Here is a 21926-nt window from a genome sequence, read left to right as displayed (position 1 = left end):
TCCAGGGTCATGCCCTGGACTAAAGGCAGTGCTAAACCACTGAGTCACCTGGACTACCTTTGTTTATTTTTTTTTTTAAAGATTTTATTTATTCATGAGAGACAGAGAGAGAGAGAGAGGCAGAGGGAGAAGCAGGCTCCATGCAGGGAGCCCGATGCAGGACTCGATCCCGGGACTCCAGGATCACGCTCTGGGCCAAAGGCAGGCGCTAAACCGCTGAGCCACCCAAGGGTCCCCCCTTGTTTATTTTTAAATAACAGCTTTATTGAGATATAATTCACATACTATAAGATTCACCCTTTTAAAATTCACAGGAAGGACACCTGGGTGGCTCAGTGGGTTAAGCTTCTGCCTTTGACTCAGGTTATGATCCAGAGTCCTGGGATTGAGCCCCGCATCAGATTCCCTGCTCAGCACAGAGTCTGCTGCTCACTTTCCCTCTGCCTCTCCCCTGCTCATTCTCTCAAATAAAATCTTTTAAAAAATAAAATTCATATACTATAAATTCAGTGGTTTTGATATATTCATTTAATTGGGCAACCTCAGGGCGCCTGGGTGGCTCAGTCAGTTCAGCATCTGCCTTCAGCTCAGGTCATGATCCCAGGGTCCTGTGATGGAGCTCTGCATCGGACTCCCTGCTTCAGCAGGGGTCTGCTTCTCCCTCTCCCTCTGCCCTTCTCCTCTGCTCATGCTCTCACTCTCACTCTCAGATTATTTTTTAAAAAATTAATTGGGCAGCCATCACCACTAATTTAGAATATTTTCATCCAAAATGAAAACCAAGTACCTGTTAGCAGGTACCCCCCACTCAACTCTTCCCCCCAGCCTCAGGCAACCACTAATCTGTACTTTCTCTATGGACTTGCGATTCTGGGTATTTTAAGTAAATGGAATAATACTGGGGTGCCTGGGTGGTTCAGTAGGTTAAGTGTCTGCCTTGGGCTCAAGACATGTTATCAGGGTCCTGAGTTCAAGCCCCATATTGGGTGTAGAGATTACTTGGAAAAATTAAAAGATTTGTCCATGTTGGTCCAGTGCTTCATTCCCTTTTATGGCCAAATATCCCATTCTGGGTACCACATTCTGTGTATCCGTGAGCTGGTGGACATTTAGGTTGCTTCTTTTTGGTATCAGGAATAATGCTCCTCTGAACGTTTGTGTACAAATTTCTGTCTGGGCCTGGGTTTTCAATTTTCTTGGGTATATTCAGTCCTTTGCCCACTTTTTTTTATAAAGATTTTTTTTTTTTTAATTACTGATGAGAGACACGGGACGGGGGGGTGCGGGGGGAAGCAGGCTCCATGCAGGGAGCCTGATGCAGGACTCGATCCCGGGTCTCCAGGATCATGCCCTGGGCTGAAGGCGGTGCTAAACCGCTGGGCCACCTGGGCTGCCCAAGAGTTCTTTATATATTCTGGATATTACACTCTTATCGTGTATGATTTGCAAATACTTGCCCTCATTCTGTGAGTTACCTTCACTTTCTTGCTAATGTCCAGGAAAGCACAGAAGTTTTCCATTTTGATGAAGTCTAACTTACCTTTTTTCTTTTGCTCCTTGTGCTTCTGGTGTCATATCTAACATTCCATTGCTGAATCCAAGCCTGTGAAGATTTGTTTTCTTATAAGAATATTATGGTTTTAGCTCTTATAATTAAATCATTGATCCAATTTGAGTTAATTTTTGTAAATGGTGTAAGGGGTCTGAATTCACTTTTTGGCATGTGGCTATCCAGTTTTAATAGCACTGTTTGTTGAAAAGACTGTTGTTTTCCCATTGAATTGACATGGCACCCTTGTTGAAAATCAATTGACCATATAGATGTATGGAGTGATTTCTGGACTTTTTTCTTTTTGATACATTATTCAAATACCTGTCTGATCACAGATGATCCAAGCACACTCAAATAATAAACCAAATATAAATAGATGTTAAAGATTGATCTTCAAACATTATCCCAATAGTGCCTTGCTTGTTTATTACCTCACCAACATAAAAATCACATCCACACCTTGGTGGCCACCAAGCCATTCAGCAGAGCTTCCTTAACTATGAGCGTTTGAAGGACCCAGTTTGACCATTCTTGACTATTTTTTTCAAGCTCTAAATAGCTGTAGGGATCTCAGTGGGGGTTGGAAGAACCAGCTGAACCTTGGCATAGTGCCGAAATGTGGCCAATTGGGTCATTAAGGCTTAGAGTAAGTCACTGTAGTTTTATTTTTTTAATTTATTTATTTATTCATGAGAGACACACAGAGACAGAGAGAGAGAGGCAGGCTCCAGCAGGGAGCCCGATGTGGGACTCGATCCCAGGTCTCCAGGATCTTCCTGGGCTGAAGGCGGCGTTAAACCACTGAGCCACCCAGGCTGCCCCGTCACTGTAGTTTTCACTTGCACCAGAACCTTCTCTCCAAGGTTACAGACAAAACTGGGCCATGGTTTCAGGATAGAAAGTTGATTTCTGGACTTTAAATGCTATTCCATTTGTTTGTATGTCTGTCCTTATGCCAATACTAGACTGTTTGATTACTATAGTTTTTTTTTTTTAAGATTTTATTTATTCATAGAGATGCAGAGAGAGAGAGAGGCAGAGGGAGAAGCAGTCTCCATGCAGAGATTCTGATGTGGGACTCTCTCTCTCTCTCAAATAAAATCTTTAAAAAGTATGATTTTAGCTACAAGTTCAAAAAAAATTTTTTTTAATTTTATTTATTCATGAGAGAGAGAGAGAGAGAGGCAGAGACACAGGCAGAGGGAGAAGCAGGCTCCATGCAGGGAGCCCAACATGGGACTCTATCCGGGGTCTCCAGGATCATGCCCTGGGCCAAAGGCAGATGCTTAACCGCTGAGCCACCCAGGCATCCCTAGCTATGTTTTTTGTAGATAATCTTTATCAAAATGGAGGAAGTTCAAAAATTTTTTAAGATTTATTTATTTATGATAGAGAGAGAGAGGCAGAGACACAGGCAGAGGGAGAAGAAGGCCCCATGCCAGGAGCCCGACATGGGACTCGACCCTGGGACTCCAGGATCATGTCCTGGGCTGAAGGCAGGCGCCAAACCGCTGAGCCACCCAGGGATCCCCAAGGAAGTTCAATTTTGTTTCTAGTTTAAGTGTTTTTATCATGAAAGGTTATTGGATTTTGTCAAATGCTTTTTCTGTATTTTGAAGTGATCATATGTTTTTTCTCATGCCATTAACAAAGTGTATTATGTTAATTGATTTTCAGATGTTTAACCAATGTTGCAAACCTGGGATAAATCCCACTTGCCCATGGTGTATAACCTTCACTTTTTGCTTGTGCAGCTCCAAGATCAGCTGTATCTTACAAATAGCCAATATTGGGATCCCTGGGTGGCGCAGCAGTTTGGCGCCTGCCTTTGGCCCAGGGCGCGATCCTGGAGACCCTGGATCAAATCCCATATCGGGCTCCCGGTGCATGGAGCCTGCTTCTCCCTCTGCCTGTGTCTCTGCCTCTCGCTCTCTCTCTCTGTGACTATCATAAATTAGAGAAAAAAAAAAAAACACAAATAACCAATATTAGGGTCTTCTCAGGTCTTCTGGGTATGTACTCAGCCCTGAATATGCATGTGGCCTTTAAATTCCCAGGAATATGTGGGAGTTTCCCCAATCCCCACATTCCCCTGCTTTTCCTTTTCAGTTTGTTTATTGATTTTGGGGGTTTTTGGTCAGCCTCTTTTTAGCCCGAACTGGTAATGGCACCTCAGCAGCTGTGTTGCCCCTGATTGATTGATTGATTTTTTTTTTTTTTTTTTTTTTTACAAACACCCTTAGGGATAGGGCTGTTTCCAGAGTGAACTGTGAGTGAGGTCAAATAAAGACAAGCACTGAGAATGGAGCTTTTCAGCAAGCTGCCAGACAGGTCCCATGGTGATGATTCTTTAGTGATGGGGCTTTGGGGAGCTCGAGACCCATCTTCCCCCTCCAATTGCTGGTCAGGCTGCTGTTTTTCACAACTAACATAGTTGAAAGGCTACTGGTTTTCAAAGCCTCCATGGAACTAGGGGAAGAAGATGGGACTAGGGCAAATTAAAAAGCAACAAAGATCACTATTCCCAGAGTCAGCTGCTATTTTTTTTTAACTTTATCCATTTATCATGAGAGACACACAGAGAGGCAGAGACATAGGCAGAGGGAGAAGCAGGCTCATGCAGGACCTGATCCCAGGACCCCGGGATCATGATCTGAGTCAAAGGTAGATAGATGCTCAACCACTGAGCCATCCAAGTGCCCCTCAGCTGCTATTCTTGAGTAAGGTCTCCTTGGATTGTTGCAAACCTTAGTTAATTTCAGAGTTCCGGAAAAGCTGATTTTGACAATTTGGATCAGTGTTCTTGTTGCTTTTATGGAGGAGTGGTTTTCTGAAGGTCCTTATTCCACCATTTCCAAAGTGCCAACCCTTCTCAGGGCTTTTTACATTTGACATCCTTTCTGCATGAAACCATCTTTGCTCTTCAAAAGGTTCTATTTGGGGAGTTGTCTGGTTGGCCCAGTCAGTAGAGCAGGTGACTCTTGATCTCAGGATCATGAGTTCAAGCCCCACATTGAGTACTGGGCCTACTTAGAGTACAAATTAAAACCATACAGGGGATCCCTGGATGGCTCAGCAGTTTGGCACCTGCCTTTGGCCCAGGGCGCGATCCTGGAGTCCCCTGCATCGGGCTCCTAGCATGAAGCCTGCTCCTCCCTCTGCCTGTGTCTCTGCCTCTCTGCCTCTCTCTCTCTCTCTCTCTCTCTCTCTATCATGAATAAATAAATAAAATCTTAAAAAAAAAGAAACATACAGTTTCTTTTTTTTCTTTCAGGTTTCAGTTTACTGCAGATCTCTGCCACCCTAGAGAGGGCATCTCACACCATCTTACCTCATTTGCCCCTTTACCTCATGATAGCATATTATTTCCTTCACAGCATTTATTAAAAATCTATTTATAATGTCTTCTCCAGTCAAGTTTATGCTTCAGGTAAGTCTTTCATTATAAAGATTTTCCAAAGTCTAATACCAGTTATTTTTAATTTCTAATGTTATTAGTCTGCAAGAGTTACATGACTTTATCTAGGTATCAGGGACAAGAGGTTGGATTGATCCCAGGTTTAAGGACTTACTGGGTGAGGAAGTGGTGAAAGGTAAAAGTGGAAAGAGATAAAGACACACATGTGTAGGCATCCAAAATATAACAGGAGTAGTAGTAATGAGAAAGTTACCATGACTCGAGATCTAAAATCTAGGCACAGGTTGGTGAGAACCAAAATTTATAGGTAACTACAGTAAAAGAGGAGTAATGAGTGTTACTGTCTTTTTTATTATTATTCATGAGAGACACACAGAGAGAGAGAGAGAGAGAGAGAGAATGAGAGAGACAGGCAGAGGGAGAAGCAGGCTCCATGCAGAGAGCCTGACGTGGGACTTGATCCCGGGTCTCCAGGATCACGCCCTGGGCAGCACTAAACTGCTGAGCCACCTGGGCTGCCCTGAGTGTTACTGTTTTATAGCATAAGATTCAAAATCTACGGTTTTTAGGATAGAGTAAGAATGGTCCAAAATTGGCCAACACTTGTCTCTCATCCAGAGGAGTGTAGTCGTCCCCCACTTGAGAAGACCGACAAGGAAGAAAACCATGAGAGAACCAGATTTCTGTTAGAAGGCTATTATGAAGGCAAAGGAAACATTTCCAGAAGAGGTTGAAGAGACAGAGGATTTTTCACATAGGACATGATGAGATTTTAGGAAATAGAGAATGGTGAGATATCAGTTTTATTTTTATTTTTTAAAATATTTTATTTATCCATGAGAGACAGAGAGAGAAGCAGTCTCCCCGCATCACGCCCTGAGCTAAAGGCAGATGCTCAACCACTGAGCAACCCAGGCGTCCCAAGAGAGATCGATTTTAAAAAGATATTGTAGTAACCTATGTCAGGATTAGAATGTGGGTGATGGATTCAATTTGGGAGATTTTTTTTAAGGTGACTAATGAAAATAAGGACAAAGGCATAGTACGATTAATGCCAATGGTCTCAAAGCAAATGGAGTTGTTGCCAGGGTAAGGTGTTGGAGGGGAGCAGGAGAAAAAAAAAATCTCTCCAGGATGACACAGAATTAGAGCTCCTATTTGACTTCTGCTAAAGCCAGAGTAGAAGCATGGTGTGGGACATGGAGAACTGTCATAGTCTGATTTCAAGAGCTACAGAGATGCCTCTAGAATATTACCCCCAAGAGATGCATATGCATTTATAATTATTCTGCTACTGAAGTACGTGACTGAAAAACCATGCTCATGTGATGCAAACTGGCTGACAGGGTGGAACCCTAAGTTAGATGCATAAAGGACCAAAACCATGGTGCATGGGGATGGGAATTATCAGTTCCCTTCTCTTCCAGGCTTCACACTCTGCTTTCCAATTACTTGCAATACAAAGAATAACCACCTATATGCTCCACAGGCAATTCAAGCTCATCCTAAGATTGAACTTTCTAGAAACCTGCCTGTGTTCTCTATTAATTGGAATCGCTCCCACTATTCACATGGTTACTCTTCTCTCATCTCCCTAATCCAGTCTACCTAATTCCATCACCTACCAAGTGCCCCTGGAAATCAACTCCTTTTTATGTCCAATACAATTGCCTTTTCCTTTTCTTGTGCCAAAGAGCTGGAGGTGGAAAGATGATTAAGATTCTTGCACCAGGGATGCCTGGGTGGCTCAGCGGTTTGACGCCTGCCTTCAGCACGGCATGATCCTGGAGTACCAGGATCGGGTCCCACATCGGGCTCCCTGCATAGAACCCAATGCTTCTCCCTCTGCCTACGTCTCTGCCTCTCTCTCTTTCTGTGTCTCTCATGAATAAATAAGTAAATAAAATATTTTTAAAAAAAGGTCCTTGCACTGTACTCAAAGATCTCACAGTCTACTGGGGAAACATATTGAATAAAATGTGGTAAGTAGAACAAGAATTTGTTCAAATATTTGAGTGCCACTCAAGTATTTATTAATGCTTACTAAATGCTCGGCATTATTCTAAGTGTTAGAAACAGTAGTTAAGCAACATAGTTTTTTTTTTTTTTAATGTTATTTATTCGTGAGAGACACAGAAGCAGAGACATAGGCAGAGGGAGAAGCAGGCTCTCCGCGGGGAGCCTGATACAGGGCTCGATCCTAGGACCCTGGGATCACGACCTGAGCCTAAGGCATATGCTCAACCACTGAGCCATCCAGGTGCCCCAACAACACAGTTTCTACTCTCATGTTTATTATATTTTAGTGGGGAAGGCAGATAATGAATATGTAAAAACATTGTTAGTATTAAGTGAGTAAAGAAAGAGGAGTGTTGCTACTTTAGAGAAGTTTTTTTGGTTTGTTTTTAAGTAAACTCTACCCACAATATGGAGCTTGAACTCGCAACCTGGAGGTCAAGAGTCAAATGCTCTACAGACTAAGCAGGCCAGGCACCCCAAATGTTGCCACTTTAGAAAGCAGGCTCAGGGATCCCTGGGTGGCGCAGCAGTTTGGCACCTGCCTTTGTTTTTTTTTGTTGTTGTTGTTGTTGTTGTTTTTTAAAGATTTTATTTATTTATTCATGAGAGACACACAGAGAGAGAGAGAGAGGCAGAGACGCAGGCAGAGGGAGAAGCAGGCTCCATGCAGGGAGCCTGATACGGGACTCGATCCTGGGTCTCCAGGATCACACCCCAGGCTGCAGGCGGCGCTAAACCGCTGCGCCACCGGGGCTGCCCTGGCACCTGCCTTTGGCCCAGGGCGCGATCCGGGAGACCCTGGATCGAATCCCACGTCGGGCTCCCGGTGCATGGAGCCTGCTTCTCCCTCTGCCTGTGTCTCTGCCTCTATCTCTCTCTCTGTGTGACTATCATAAATAAATAAATAAATAAATAAATAAATAAATAAATAAATAAATAAAAATTAAAAAAAAAAAAGAAAGAAAGAAAGCAGGCTCAGGAGATCCCTGGGTGGTGCAGCGGCTTAGTGCCTGCCTTCAGCTCAGGGCGTGGTCCTGGGAGACCTGGGATGGAGTCCCAACATTGGGCTCCCTGCATGGAGCCTGCTTCTCCCTCTGCCTGTGTCTCTTCACCTCTCTCTCTGTGTCTCTCATGAATAAATAAATAAAATCTTAAAAAAAAAAAAAGCAGGCTCAGAAAAGTCCTCCCAGCGTGTGTATGTATGTAGAGGTGAGATTTTGAGCAGAAACTTGAAATGAGAGAAGAAGCCATGCTAAGACTTAAGAGCATTTTCTCTCAACTCACAAGGGCCTGAGGCAAGAACAGCAAGGTCACAGTGCCAGGAGTTGAGTGAGGGAGATAGTAGGAGATAAGAAGTCAAATTGGTAAAGCCAACGAGATAAGCAGAGGTCAGATATTCCTGGGCCATAACAAGGAATTGAGATTTTATTCTGAATGTGGTAGGAAACCAGTGGAAGGTTGAAGATACAGGAGAAAGGATGATGTTGAGAGATTCCCTTCAAAGGGATGGGATAGGATTTGGAGCCGACTGTAAAAAGGCTTATTCTTCTTTCAATACTGCTGCATGATTCCCTCCAGCCACCAGCCTAATCGTCTCCTCCCATTTATTTTTTTTCTTTCTAATTTAAGTAATCTCTTCACCCAACGTGGGACTTGAATTTACAACCCGAAGATCAAGAGCTGCATCTTCTATTGACTGAGCCAGCCAGGCGCCCCTGTTTTTTTTTTTTTTTTTTTTTTTAAGTTTAAGTAATCTGGCAGCCCCAGTGGCTCAACAGTTTAACACCGCCTTCAGCCCAGGGTGTGATCCTGGAGACCCGGGATCGAGTTCCCACATCAGGCTCCCTGCATGGAGCCTGCTTCTCCCTCTGCCTGTGTCTCTGCCTCTCTCTGTGTCTCTCGTGAATAAATAAAATCTGAAAAAAAAAAAAGTTTAATCTCTGCACTCAACGTGGGACTCAAATTCATGATCTCCCAAATCAAGAGCCACCACCTTCTTCAACTGAGCCAGCCAGGCACTCTTACTCTTCTCTCCTTGCTTTTTTGTTTTTTTAAAATTTTTATTTATTTATGATAGTCACAGAGAGAGAGAGAGGCAGAGACATAGGCAGAGGGAGAAGCAGCCTCCATGCACCGGGAGCCCGACGTGGGATTCGATCCCGGGTCTCCAGGATCGCGCCCTGAGCCAAAGGCAGGCGCCAAACCGCTGCGCCACCCAGGGATCCCTTGCCTTGCTTTTATTTTTATTTTTTTTTTCCTCGCCTTGCTTTTAAAGTCATACTTCTTGAAAGAATTGCTTACATATGCTGTATTTTTTTCTTTTCTTTTTTTTTTTAATTTTATTTATTCATGAGCGACAGAGGGAGAGAGGCAGAGACACAGGCAGAGGGAGAAGCAGGCTCCACACAGGGAGCCCAATGTGGGACTCAATACCGGGTCTCCAGGATCACACCCTGGGTGGAAGGCGGTGCTAAACCGCTGAGCCACCCGGGCTGCCGCACATGTACTGTATCTTTTCTAAAAAAAACTTCCCTTTCTGGGGGTACCTGGTGCCTCAGTCAGGTAAGGAAGCATCTGCCTTCCGCACAAGTCATGATCTCAGGGTCCTGGGATCCAGCCCCGCTTCCAGCTCCCCGCTCAGTGGCGTTTGCTTCTCCCTTTCTGACACCACCACTCCTGCGCTATCATAAATCTTTTAAAAAGATAAAACTTCCCATTCGATTTTAAGTTTTTGCCCAGTTTCCTTAAGTTTTGCCACTCCCCTTGCCAATATTACCCAAGACTTTTGAGTTACTAAACCCAAGAATCACTTTTTAGTCCTCATTTTAACTAGCCTTCACAGTAGCATTAGACCATGACCTCATTGTGTGCTGGCTTTCTTCCTGTCACTCAATTCCTCTGACAGTTTTCCTCTACCTGGCCTTAAATGTTCACATTCCTCAAGCCTTGGACCTAGAACAGAAGTTCTGGTCCACGACACCCTATGCTGATTGGGCCCATGCGTCAAGAATACTTGTTAAGTTGTTAAATGTTTGGAAAAAATGAAAAGCATAACATTTCATGAGAGGTGAATCCCATTATCGCAAGTTTTTTTTTTTTTTTCCTCCAGGATTGCAAGTTTTATTGGAACACAGCCACACACATTTACTATTGCCCAGGGATGCTCTCGCGCTGCAGCAGCAAAGCTGAGTGGTCGCGACGGGCTCCATATCCCGCAAAGCCTATTTACTTGGTACGTTTTACAAGAAAAGTTTGCTTTATGCTCTCTCGCGGGGTTCCATTCATCCGGGTGACCTTAATCATCACCGTTTGTACACTACCGATTCCCAAAGTAGCATCTCCTATGCAAGACCTTCTCTAAGGAAGCCAGACACGCACACCCAGCGGCCTGTCATTCGAAGGGATCGAGTGAGGAATCGGGGATCCTTGACACCTCCCTTTCCCTAACCGCCCCCCACCCCATCTATCACCAAAGCCTTCAAAACAAAGTCCAAGTCCAGCACTCGTTTCCACCCCTACTGCCTCCCACCCTGGCCCACAGCAGCCGCGCCCGGCTCCGAAACGAGTCTTTTCAAAATGTAAACAGAGGGCAGCCCGGGTGGCTCAGTGGTTGAACGTCTGCCTTTGGCCCAGGGCGATCCTGCGGTCCCGGATCGAGTCCTGCGTCGGGCTCCCTGCATGGAGCCTGCTTCTCCCTCTGCCTGTGTCTCTGCCTCTCTCTCTCTGTCTCTCGTGAATAAATAATAAAAAATAAATAAAGGGACAGCCCTGGGGATCCCTGGGTGGCGCAGCGGTTTAGCGCCTGCCTTTGGCCCAGGGCGCGATCCTGGAGACCCGGGATCGAATCCCACGTCAGGCTCCCGGTGCATGGAGCCTGCTTCTCCCTCTGCCTATGTCTCTGCCTCTCTCTCTCTCTCTGTGACTATCATAAATAAATAAATAAATAAATAAATAAATAAATAAATAAATAAATAAATAAATAAAATTAAAAAAAAAAAAAAAAAAAAAGGGACAGCCCTGGGTGGCGCAGCGGTTTAGCGCCGCCTGCAGCCTGGGGCCTGATCCTGGAGACCCAGGATCGAGTCCCACATCGGGCTCCCTGCATGGAGCCTGCTTCTCCCTCTGCCTGTGTCTCTGCCTCTCTCTCCTCTCTGTGTGTCTCTCATGAATAAATAAATAAAATCTTTTAAAAATAAATAAATAATAAATAAAATCTTTCAAAAATGTAAATCGAGCCGGTCGCCCCGCGCTGGCCTCGGGCGCAGCCGCTCGCCAACCCCTCCGGAGCTCCCACGCCCCCCTCGCGGTCGCAGAAGCGACGTCGCGCTCCGACTCCGGCTCCGGACCGCGGCGCCCGGAAATCACGTAAGGGGGCGGGGCAGCGTTTTACAAACCGGACCGTGAGGCTTTGCGTTTTCTCTTTCGCAGCCAGCGCCGAGAGCGATGGGTGAGTGTGACTGCGTCGGGGCCGGGGAAGGGGGTGAAGCTCCATCCGGCGCCATCCTGCCTCGCAGCCGCGTCGGGAGGGCGGGCGCCTCGGCCCCCGGCACCAAGCAGCCACGCGGTGGCTGCTGTGCTCGGTTCTGGCCTCCGAGGCCCGCGCCGGGGGCTTGCGGGGCTTTGGTGCCGCGGGCGCTGCCAACATGGCTGCCGCGGGAAGGAGCCCGGGCTGGGCCGCGCGTGGATGATGACACCTTGGTAATGCGGAAAACTCCCGAGTGCGCAGTGGGGGAGCCAACCTTGGAGAGCTGAGCGTGCGGCGCGCCCGGTGCAGGGGTCTCTGGGGCTCGCGGGGCGCCGGCTAAAGCTCCCGCCTCCTGCTCCCACACGCAGGCATCTCTCGGGACAACTGGCACAAGCGCCGCAAGACCGGGGGCAAGAGGAAGCCCTACCACAAGAAGCGGAAGTATGAGCTGGGACGTCCCGCGGCCAACACTAAGGTGCGTGCCGGGCCCTTGCCTCCCGCCCGCTCCCCCGTCTCCAGCGTGGTCTGGCCTCCGCGCGGTGCTTGAGGCTTCCCGGGGCTCGTGATTCGTCTGGGGGGGCCGGGCGGCCTCCTCACCTTGACGTGTAGTTAAGACCCAAGAGGTTGCGCGGAGACTCATGCTGGTATTAGGACTTCAAGGGCGCCTGGAGGGCGTGGGCCCCTTGAGGGATAGTCAGAAACCCGGTATTTTTCTGTTGCATACAGACTTCATTTTCAGGGTTTGGAAGCAGGGTTTCTCTCTTGGAGGTAACCGGAGTGATGAGAAAGAATCCTTAGGTGTGGTTGGGGCCGTCTTGGCCACCTGTGTGCCACATGCCAGTGCTAGGACTTGTCATAGTTACACTGACTGTGTTGCCTCCACGGGGTCTAGGGTTCCCCTGCCTCCTCTTGTCTTAATCTCCTGGATAACCTAGTTCCTGTCTCTGTGTTTTTCCAGATTGGCCCCCGCCGCATACACACAGTACGAGTCCGGGGAGGCAATAAGAAGTACCGAGCCTTGAGGCTAGACGTGGGGAACTTCTCCTGGGGCTCGGAGTGTGAGTGAGGCCCTTCAGGAGTGGGTGGGAACCCAACGCCTAAAACTTCTAAGATTCAGTCATTGCTTTTAACAGGAGGTTTATGGCTTCCACCAAGATACTGAAGTTTGTTTGAAAGCCCTTAAGGTTGTGGTAGCTGGAGAATTCTCTCCTTCCTGTTTTGTCTCTTAACTCCTGTAGCCTCAGGGATTGGGACTGAACCTAGAGACACTGTGTGTGGTTCCCAGTCCTCTCTGGAAAGGTGGCTTTGTGGAAGATGAGCTAACACCCCGTGGTAGGGTAAAGGCTTATTCCCTTGCTTCTCCTTAGGCACTTTGGGGGGAGAGGTGACAAGGCCAGTTGGCTTCTGGGACTTGATTCTAAATTTCCTCCATGAGCAGGTTGTACACGCAAAACCAGGATTATCGATGTTGTCTATAATGCATCCAACAATGAACTGGTCCGCACCAAGACCCTGGTGAAGAACTGTATCGTGCTCATTGACAGCACACCGTACCGACAGTGGTACGAGTCCCACTACGCACTGCCCCTGGGACGCAAGAAGGGGGCCAAGCTGGTGCGTGTTCTCTGGGAGCCACCTTCCCTGTGGGGGTGGGGGAAGGAAGGTCAGCCTCATTCCAGCCTTCTTATGATGAAAACTGTCCAGTTCTGCTACTGAAAGGAAAGAGATGAAAGCCTTTAGTGCTGAGGAAGGCAGCAGGGATTGGGATGTATAGGGTATTGAGGATACTTTCCCTGAGCCAGGGCCTTGGGAGCCCCAACTAACCTACCTTACCTCCTTTATTCAGACGCCTGAGGAGGAAGAGATTTTAAATAAAAAACGATCAAAGAAAATCCAGAAGAAGTATGATGAAAGGAAAAAGAATGCCAAAATCAGCAGTCTTCTGGAGGAGCAGTTCCAACAGGGCAAGCTTCTTGGTGAGACGGCTCTTGCAGTGGGGGGAGGAATCACAGTACTGTCTGCATTTCGTTCTTGCCTCTTCTTTCAACTGCCAGCTGTGTGGTAGAGGCTTGCTAGGAGAGTTGAATGATAGCAGCATATAAGCACGACTCAACATGTCATCCCATTGGCATGAAGCTGAAATGGGAAATAGTGGGCAGGAGAAGTCTGTGGGCTGAGGGGGCCGTCTTGGTGATGAAAACTTTGTCCAGTTCTGCTACTGACTTTAAAGTGACGATAAAGTATATCTGAGGAGACACTGGGCTTCAAGCCTGCCCCCGGGAGAACTGAACAAACATGGACTTTTAAGGAGACTGCTGGTTTGGGCAAGGCCCCATTGTCCTTTTGCTAATGAATGCATACATTTCTTGGTTTCTTGCAGCATGCATCGCTTCGAGACCAGGCCAGTGCGGCCGGGCAGATGGCTATGTGCTAGAGGGCAAGGAGCTGGAGTTCTATCTGAGGAAAATCAAAGCCCGGAAAGGCAAATAAATCCTCTGTCTTCGGTCATGTAATAAAGGTGTTTATTGTTCTGTCCTGTGTTCACGTATGAATGTCCAATTGCTCTGCATGCTTTCCTTGTAGGTCAGTCCTAGATGTGGGCTGTGCCTTTATAAAGCTGGGGGGACATTTCTCACCACAAAAGTTAAGTGTTCAGTGGGAGCAGGGATGTGACGTTCAGACCAAGCAGAGGCTGTGTTTAGGACATAGCCCAGCACTGGGTCCCCATATTACTGGGGTTGTGACTGGAACCTGAAGCCATGCTGCCTCTAAAAACGTGACTCTTTCAGGGGTACCTGGGTGGCTCAATTGGTTAAGCATCTGCATTCGACTAAGGTTATTATCCCAGGGTCCTGGGATCCAGTCCCAAATTAGTCTCCCTGCTTAAGTGGGGAGTCCACTTGTTCTGTCTCTCAAGTGAATGAATAAAATCTTTTAAAATAAGTAAAAACTTTGCTCTTAGAGATCTGTACCCTTTTCCTATGTGAACCTTTGTTTTTAGGTTTTAGCTTGGTGTTTCTAGCGTCAAGTTCATGATGACCTTGATAATCTTGAAGTTGTGTTCCTTTTCTGCGTTGAGAGCAAGTTGTACACGTTGGGGACTATCCTGTCAGCTTTTGAATGTCTTTCTAAAGTAATTTTTCTCTTGAACCCTAATCCCTTCCACCCTCACTCTACTCCTGTGTAAGATAACCAGTGATATGTGCATTGCTAAATCCTTAAGGGTCTACTGTGTCTGCAGCTTGGCTACATTGTCTGCTGTCAGTTTTTTGTTTTTTTAAGATTATTTTTCATGAGAGACAGACAGGAGGAGAAGCAGGCTCCTGCGGGGAATCCACCTAAGATCCAATCCCAGGACCTGGGATCATGACCTGAGCCAAAGGCAGATGCTTAACCACGGAGCCACCCAGGTGTCCTGTGTGCTACATTTTTCTGACTAACCCAAACCTATTTAATACCTGCACTTGGGTATCATTATTGAATTCTCAAAAGTGAGCGTGTTAAAAACATGACTTTTCCTCAGCTTTCCCTTTTTAAATAGGTTCTTGGTTATTTGATTATAGCAAGTTATTGCCTTTATATAGCCGCTTAAATAAAAATCTTGGTTATTTTTACCTTAATACATCTAATGTCACCAAATCTCATTGGTTCAACTTTTAACACCACCTCTACCTCCTGATCACTCTTGCAAGTAGCATTCAGTGCTTCTGTTCTTCCCAACACAGTCCTAGCAATAGTGATCAATAGGGGTTTTTTGGTGAGCTTTTCGGTTTGTTTTTTTTTTTTAAGATTCCATTTATTTATTCGTGAGAGACCCAGGCAGAGGGAGGAGTAGGCTCCATGCAGGGACCCCATGCAGAACTCCATCCCAGGTCTCCAGGATCAAGCTGTGGACTGAAGGCGGTGCTAAACCTCTGAGCTACCAGGGCTGCCCCTGGTTGGGTTTTTTTTTAATTCATTAGAGGGAGGCAGAGACATAGGGAAAAGAAAGCTCCCTGCAGGGAGCCCAATGCAGGACTTGACCTCAGAACTCCGGGATCACGACCTGAGCCCAAACCAGACCCTCAACCACTGAGCCACCGAGGCGTTCCTGATCAATAGGTTTTTGATGGGACAGCGTCCCATCTCAGAAGTCTTTCCAAATTACAGAACTCAATGTGACCTGGTCCCTTTTTAATAGTGCTGATCATCCTGGCCTTACTGAGTCCGTTGAGAACATTTTCCTTCACATACCATGTGCATACACGAGGTCTTAGACCCTAGTGAGTTCTACTCTGATAATTCTGTTACACCCCCTTCTGTGCTGTTAACCTGGTCATAAATTTTTACTCATTTTGTCTTTTTTGTCCTATTAGAAAGGAATTCCAGGAGATGAGTATGTTTCCTACTGTGTCTAGTACTTAGAAGTGCATGGCAATAAACCAAGCACTCAGATCTGCTGAGTTAATTTTAAAAACTTAAGATTTTATTCAGGTTAAAGTTGAAAGTACAAGCATAACTTAAGAGCCAAAAAAAGTGAAAATTCCAGTTGGTTCATTAGCTTGGCTAAATTATAGACTTGTGTGAATAGACAATAGAGAAAGATGGAGATGACCCTCACCCCACCCCCTTTCGAGTACAAAAACTTCAGGATACAAAAAAGGCAACTCAACCTAAAACCTTACTATTGGCTCTGGGAGCCCTGTGCCCTCACCTCTCTTCCATCTAGTGAAAAATGTCAAATGTCTTCCACATAAAGGGCTGTCTTGGGTGCTATGGTCTCTAAAGACTTGGAGACCTATGCTTCGGCCTCTTGTAACCCATGGTCATCCAGCAAGAAAGTAGCAAAGCTAGTGTTATCCTCTAGCCAGTCGACGATGTTAGAGGCTGTACTCAACCTCCACTACACCCTTGTTTCTTCCTTCAGAGTTCTGTCATTTGCCATCCTTTGACCTTGAGATTCAGTTTTGGCATTCGATTTTTTTTTAAGATTTAATTTATTCATGGGACACAAAGGCAGAAACAGAGGGAGAAGCAGGCTTGCTGTGGGGAGCCAAATAATGGGCTTGGATCCCAGGACCCCAGGATCATGAACTGAGCCAAAGGCAGATGCTCCACCGCTGAACCACCCAGGCGCCCCTCACCAATTGAGTGGAAGCAGAACTTCCAGAGCTGGAGCTCAGTTCAGGCAACTTCAACCTAGTGCTCTGTGAGGCTGCTTTCCTTCAGCACTGTAGGCCCAACAGAGGTGGACCCCCCAGCTTTCACCCCGAGATCATCCTTTCTCCTGTTGGGCTGGTGGGAGCAGAGAAGGGTGCGGCACTCTGAAGTCCAAATTCCCACGGCTCAGGCTGGCTGGTGTACAACAACTGCCTTCACGTCTGAGTTGGATCAGCCTCCAGGACAAGATTCCCAAGCCCTTACTATATTCTCTTTATCCCACTTCACAGCATGCCAACTTGGTCTAAAACAATTGTAATTGCACAAGTAATGATTATTTTCTCATCGTACACAAAAAGTTGAATATTACAGGTAAAGCAAAAGTCCCCCAGCACACGGTGATTCCCTCTTCAGAGTAAGATAATCAGGATGGGGTATATGCTTTTTTTTTTTAATATTTATGATAGACATATAGAGAAAGAGAGAGGCAGAGACACAGGAGGAGGGAGAAGCAGGCTGCATGCTGGGAGCCCGATGCGAGACTCGATCCCAGGACTCCAGGATCGCACCCTGGGCCAAAGGCAGGCGCTAAACCGCTGAGCCACCCAGGGATTCCCACTTTTTTTTTTTTTTTTTTAAGATTTTATTCATTCATAGAGACAGGGAGAGAGGGGCAGAGGGAGAAGCAGGCTCTCCATACAGGAAGCCCGACGTGGGACTCGATCCCGGGTCTCCAGGATCACACCCCGGGCTGCAGGCGGCACCAAACCGCTGCGCCACCAGGGCTGCCCCTAACTTCTTTTATATAGGACTCAAAGTGTGATGCCTGGACCAGCAGCAGCACCATCACCTGGGAACTTCCTACTTCCCTCCCAGATCTAATGAATCAGAGACACTGAGTGGACCCTGTGAACAGGCCCTTCAGTGCTGCTGATGCTCCCTCAGGTCTGAGAACAGGCCCAGCTCCCTAGTGCCCGGGAAATTAACTGCATCTGGGTTCTGGCCCACGTGTCCTAGCATCAGTTTCCTACCTTCTCCCGCCAAAACGTACAGATTCCCAGCCCTGGTGCTGGCCCCGCCCTCTTCCTCTTTCAAAGTCTGTCCCTAAATTCTCGGGCTCAGGACGCACGGTTAAGTACTCTGCGCTGGAGGGCAGCGGTGGCCGGGAGGGGAGGGGCGGCAGGCAGGACGGCCACCGCTCAGGGCTCCCTGGCCGCCTCCTCTGACCCCACCGACGCCTCCTCGATGCGGTCCGCAGCCTCGAGGTCGCCGCTCTCCTCCGCTCGGAAGCGCAGCAGATGAGGGGTCCGGGGGGCTCCTCGCGCGCGGCCGAAGGTCCTGAGGCTGATGGCCGGGGAGGGTGCCCCTGCGGCCAGCAAGCGGCCGAGCAACGGGGTCTGCGCGGCGGGCAGCGGCCGAGCGGACCCTGGAGACGCCTCCACCTGCATGCTCTGCTCCGGGTCGTCGCTCACGCTGCAGGGGGGAGGGCGGGCTGAGCGAACCTGGGCGGGGCCACCCCGGGGCTGGCTCTCCGGAGGGGGCAAGGAGCAGGGGCCACCGGGTCACTGGCGCTCCAGAGGGGTGGTGAGGACCTGGGGCCCGCTTGCCGGGTCAACTCCTGTCTCCACCCGCGCGGGCCACTCACCGAAGGTTGAAGGTGGAGCCCAGGAAGGAAGGCCGCAGAGCCTCGGCCGCCGTGGCCACCGTGTAGGGCGGCTGCGCAGAGTCATCGTCCCAGTACAGGTCCTTCTCAGCGGGAGGCAGGTTCTGATACATGTCATCCACGGATAACAGAGACACCTGGGGCAGGCAGCAAGTCACAAGGATCCCCCTGCCCTCTCCACACCCAGGTGGAGAGCGCAAGGAGCTGCCCCCAGGCCCCTGCACACCTGCAGGTTGCGGTCTATGAGCTTGTTGGTCTCAAAATCATCATCATCCTCACCAAAGGGGTTGATAATCTGTTCAGCCACCTGCAGGTTGTAAGGCAGTGTTTCCTGGGCTTGGAGCCCCATTCTCTATCCCCAAAGTTGAGGTGGGCCCTGGGCCCACATCTCTACAGAACAAGCTGGTATGACCACCCTATGTGCCCACCTTGAGCCAGCCAGCATAGAAGAAGAACTGCAGCAGAGTGGTGAGAGGCACATACATGTCCAGGTCCCCCAGGGTGGATGCTGCCTCCTGGCCTGGCTCTAAAGGCTCCCGAGGTTTGGCTGGCCCTGCCTCTGGCTCCACAAACTGGCGGCCAACCAGGGAGAGGCCAAAGAAGGAGTATACGGCTATGGTCACCACCTGGAGGAGGAAGCCCAGCTGAGTAAAAGCGAGAAAAGCCTGCCCCGACCCTGGGGCCAGGGAGGGAATCTGACAAGGAAGTAAATCATGTAGCAAGGTGTGGCAGCATCAAAGGGGATGGGGTCATTTCAGTGGGGGCCCAGGGATGCTTTGAGGATGAGCCCGTGGTTGTTCAGTGTCTTGCTGGACTGAACTGCCACAGGGCAGGTACCATCTCTAATCCTCAGTGTCACACACAGCACGGGACATGCACTAGGCCCTGGGATGCGGGAGGGGAGAGGCAGTTACTTGGGTGTAGACGAGAGGGATACTGATCCAGTCATAGTGGAATAGCATGCTGCACTTGGCCCGGTACTTGTTCAGCTCCTGGTGGAAAAGCAGGAAGAGGATGTCAGTGGAGGTGCAGAAGGAGGAATAGGGAAGAACAGGGGAGACCAGCATGAACTAGGCCTAGAGGCCCATTTTGCTATCAGAGGTCTTATGCAAGGGTGCCCGTGATGGGAAGCAGTTTAACAAAGTAGGTGCAAGCACAGACTGTGGAACCAGCATGCCTCGGTTAGTTAGCTCCACTAACTAGCTGTGGCGTTAGCTCCACTAACTAGCCGTATGACTTGGGCAAGTTTCTTTTCCACTCTGTGCCTGTTTGCTCACCTGTGAAAGAGGGATGGTAATAACGTCCCAAGGGCTGTGGTGAGGGCTAAATGAGTTAATACATGCACAGTGCTTCCAACAGTGCAAGAATGGTACCATCTCATTGCTAATTACTAAAATTATTATTCCAGTTTGCAAAGCTACAGGGGACGGACAGGCCTGGTCCCGAGCAGACTCACTTCCAGGAGCAGACAGAGAGCGATGTCGTCACGGATTCGCCCATCCCTCCGGGCCTGGGCCGCCAGGTTAGTAAACCAGACACAGGGGATCCAGTACTTATTGAAATCGGATTTTAGGCTCTCAAACTTTTTCCTCTCTTCCTGGGACATGAAACCTGAGGAGATAAAGTGAGTGCGGCGCAGACACCTCTCCTGCCCCCCAGGACTTGCCCCCTGAGGGTCAGAACCCCTCTCCCAGGAGGCCCACGTTTGGGTCCTGACCCCGGGGCCACCCCCGGGCTCTCCAGCGGGGCTCGAGCCCCGAGGGCACCTGTCCACACCTGCATCCACCACATGCTCCATGGTGGGGAAGCGCTTGAGCACGCGGGTGCTCACCGAGCGCAGCACCAGCACGGACGCCAGGTTGGCATAGCGGATGAGGGTGCGGCGCAGCAGGCGGCCACGCTGGTCTACACCGTGCACGCTGGCCGAGATGACGCACATCAGCTGGTCTGGCAGCGGGATGCTTGTATACTGGGCCCACCAGCGGTTCACCACCAGGGTCACGTAGAAACCTGATCACCCGCGTGGAAGGGGAGATGGAAGGCCTGCCCTGTAGGAGTCAGCACGCCCTGTCCCCCAGCCAGAGAACCAAGGCGGGGAGAAGGATGCATTTGGCCCCAGTGCCCTGCCTCGCTGTCAGGAGGAGCGTCTCTTCCTAAAGCGTCTTCCTTGCTAAGCCGGGCCTGGAGGATGGAGGAATGCAAACCTCCTCCGGCAGAGAAGTGGTCAAGTAATGGTTAGCTCTGAGCCCTGCTTCCCACAACGTGGAAAGGGAGTGTCACCTCTCTCCAGCTCCTCTCCAGTACCCAGAGTGGGGTTTTGAGGCCAGCAGGTGTCTTGTCCCTTTGTGGAGTGAGGGTCTAGCAAGTGATAGGCAAGTCCAGCCCTCTGGAAATCCAGGATGCAACTTGCATGCCTGCTGAGCCTATTTTGGTTGATCTCTAGGCTGTGCTGCTGGGGTAATTCTGCGCCTCAGACCTATCAGCTCAACCCAAAAGTCAGAGAAGATGGTAAGAAGGATGCCAGGAGAACAGGAGGGAGCCTTACCCAGTACGAAGGATAAGGGGATGAGATCTGCAGAACGATTGCAGTATCGGGCCACCTGAGCATACACGTGCCTCTGCTCCTGGGTCAGCAGCAGCCTGGGGAAGGTCAGTCGTGAGCCTGGGTGAGAGGGAAGCAGACTGCCTAGGCTCCCCCAGGCCAGCCCTGGGACCTCACCCTCACCGGTAGGTGATGCTGAGCAGAGCATACAGGGCCGTGAAGAGGAGGAACTCTTTGTAGAGGAGCTTGTAGATGCTTCCCCTCCACCTGAGAAGCAAGCCAGAGAAGCCTCCGAAGCGAGCCTCTGCTACTTTGAGGGTATATGAAACCGTCATGGTGCAGGGGGCCTGGGAAGGAGGTCACACGAACTGCCCCCAGAGCTGTCCCTCTTTCCTGCAAAACTTCTCCTTAGCTTGCCTTCTTATCACCAAGCAACCTCCCTTCAACTCTGGTCACACACAAACCCTGTGTTAGTAGACAGGGAGGAAGAAGCTTCAGCGCACATGAAGCACACCCCCATCCCCTCCAGAACTCAGCGGTACAGAGGTTGAACCAGGATGGGATGGGCCTGGGGAAGCTGAGATCTATAACCTCTTGTGCAAGAGGCTTCTCCAAGATCCGGTTCCACTTGCAGGGCCAGAAGTAACCAGATCATGAACTTCTGAGGACAGAAGATCCAACTCTAGCCCAAACCCACAACTACCCCTGGGGTCTTGCTCACAGCTGGTCTCCCAAGGCCCAGGGTACTGACACCTCCTACTCCACACCTGCCTACCTGCTCTGGGCAGCAGCTCGTGTTGAGGAAGGAGAACTGGGCTAGCCCACACACCACACACACTTAAATATCTGCTGGACCCATAAAGCTTAGCTGGACGGAGGTTATCATTGATGGATGGAGGCTATCAGCCAGCTCAGCTTCCCCTGGCCCTGGGAACTAGATGTATCTCCCTACCCCTGCGGGGCTGGGCTGGCCTTTGGGTGGCAAAAGTGCTATCTGCACTGACCCTACTGCTCGTATCAATGATACCCTGTCCTTGAAACCAGGAAGACAGGGATTACTGTCCCACGCTCCAGGTGAGAAGACAGATGCATGATGATAAATTGTTATAATCATAACAGCTACTGATC

At 49.0% G+C, this 21926-nt stretch overlaps 2 protein-coding genes and 4 non-coding genes across 7 annotated transcripts; 5 read left to right on the top strand and 1 right to left on the bottom strand.

Annotated features, from left to right (window-relative positions):
• The first annotated feature begins 11296 nt into the window (after positions 1–11296).
• Positions 11297–14002, top strand: RPS8 (ribosomal protein S8). The gene is made up of 6 exons (XM_077845260.1): positions 11297–11436; positions 11823–11929; positions 12413–12512; positions 12893–13068; positions 13301–13430; positions 13835–14002. Exons 1-6 carry the CDS (start codon positions 11433–11435, stop codon positions 13942–13944), a joined length of 627 nt encoding a protein of 208 aa, XP_077701386.1. The 5' UTR covers positions 11297–11432; the 3' UTR covers positions 13945–14002.
• LOC144282731 (small nucleolar RNA SNORD55/SNORD39) lies at positions 11669–11748 on the top strand. Its single transcript, XR_013351191.1, has one exon. It is a non-coding gene; the product is annotated as a small nucleolar RNA SNORD55/SNORD39 (small nucleolar RNA).
• On the top strand, positions 12225–12328 carry LOC144282734 (small nucleolar RNA SNORD46). The gene has a single exon (XR_013351194.1). It is a non-coding gene; the product is annotated as a small nucleolar RNA SNORD46 (small nucleolar RNA).
• On the top strand, positions 13137–13204 carry LOC144282733 (small nucleolar RNA SNORD38). The gene has a single exon (XR_013351193.1). It is a non-coding gene; the product is annotated as a small nucleolar RNA SNORD38 (small nucleolar RNA).
• Positions 13640–13709, top strand: LOC144282732 (small nucleolar RNA SNORD38). The gene has a single exon (XR_013351192.1). It is a non-coding gene; the product is annotated as a small nucleolar RNA SNORD38 (small nucleolar RNA).
• Positions 14003–17212: 3210 nt separating the features above from the next.
• Positions 17213–21601, bottom strand: BEST4 (bestrophin 4). Of its 2 annotated transcripts, XM_077845242.1 has the most exons (10): positions 21574–21601; positions 20982–21263; positions 20802–20896; positions 20033–20266; positions 19713–19867; positions 19171–19248; positions 18685–18882; positions 18483–18563; positions 18239–18393; positions 17213–18066 (listed from the first exon to the last, which is right to left on the bottom strand). In XM_077845242.1, exons 2-10 carry the CDS (start codon positions 21131–21133, stop codon positions 17793–17795), a joined length of 1422 nt encoding a protein of 473 aa, XP_077701368.1. In that variant the 5' UTR covers positions 21134–21263; positions 21574–21601; the 3' UTR covers positions 17213–17792. The 2 variants fall into 2 exon arrangements, with proteins under 2 accessions (XP_077701368.1, XP_077701367.1); XM_077845241.1 differs by having other exon boundaries at positions 19713–20266.
• Positions 21602–21926: the final 325 nt, after the last annotated feature.

This window comes from Canis aureus, chromosome 13 (assembly GCF_053574225.1).
Source record: "Canis aureus isolate CA01 chromosome 13, VMU_Caureus_v.1.0, whole genome shotgun sequence".
NCBI lineage: Eukaryota > Metazoa > Chordata > Mammalia > Carnivora > Canidae > Canis > Canis aureus.
Note: the sequence above shows the minus strand (reverse complement) of the source record. Positions and strands in the feature narration are given on the sequence as shown.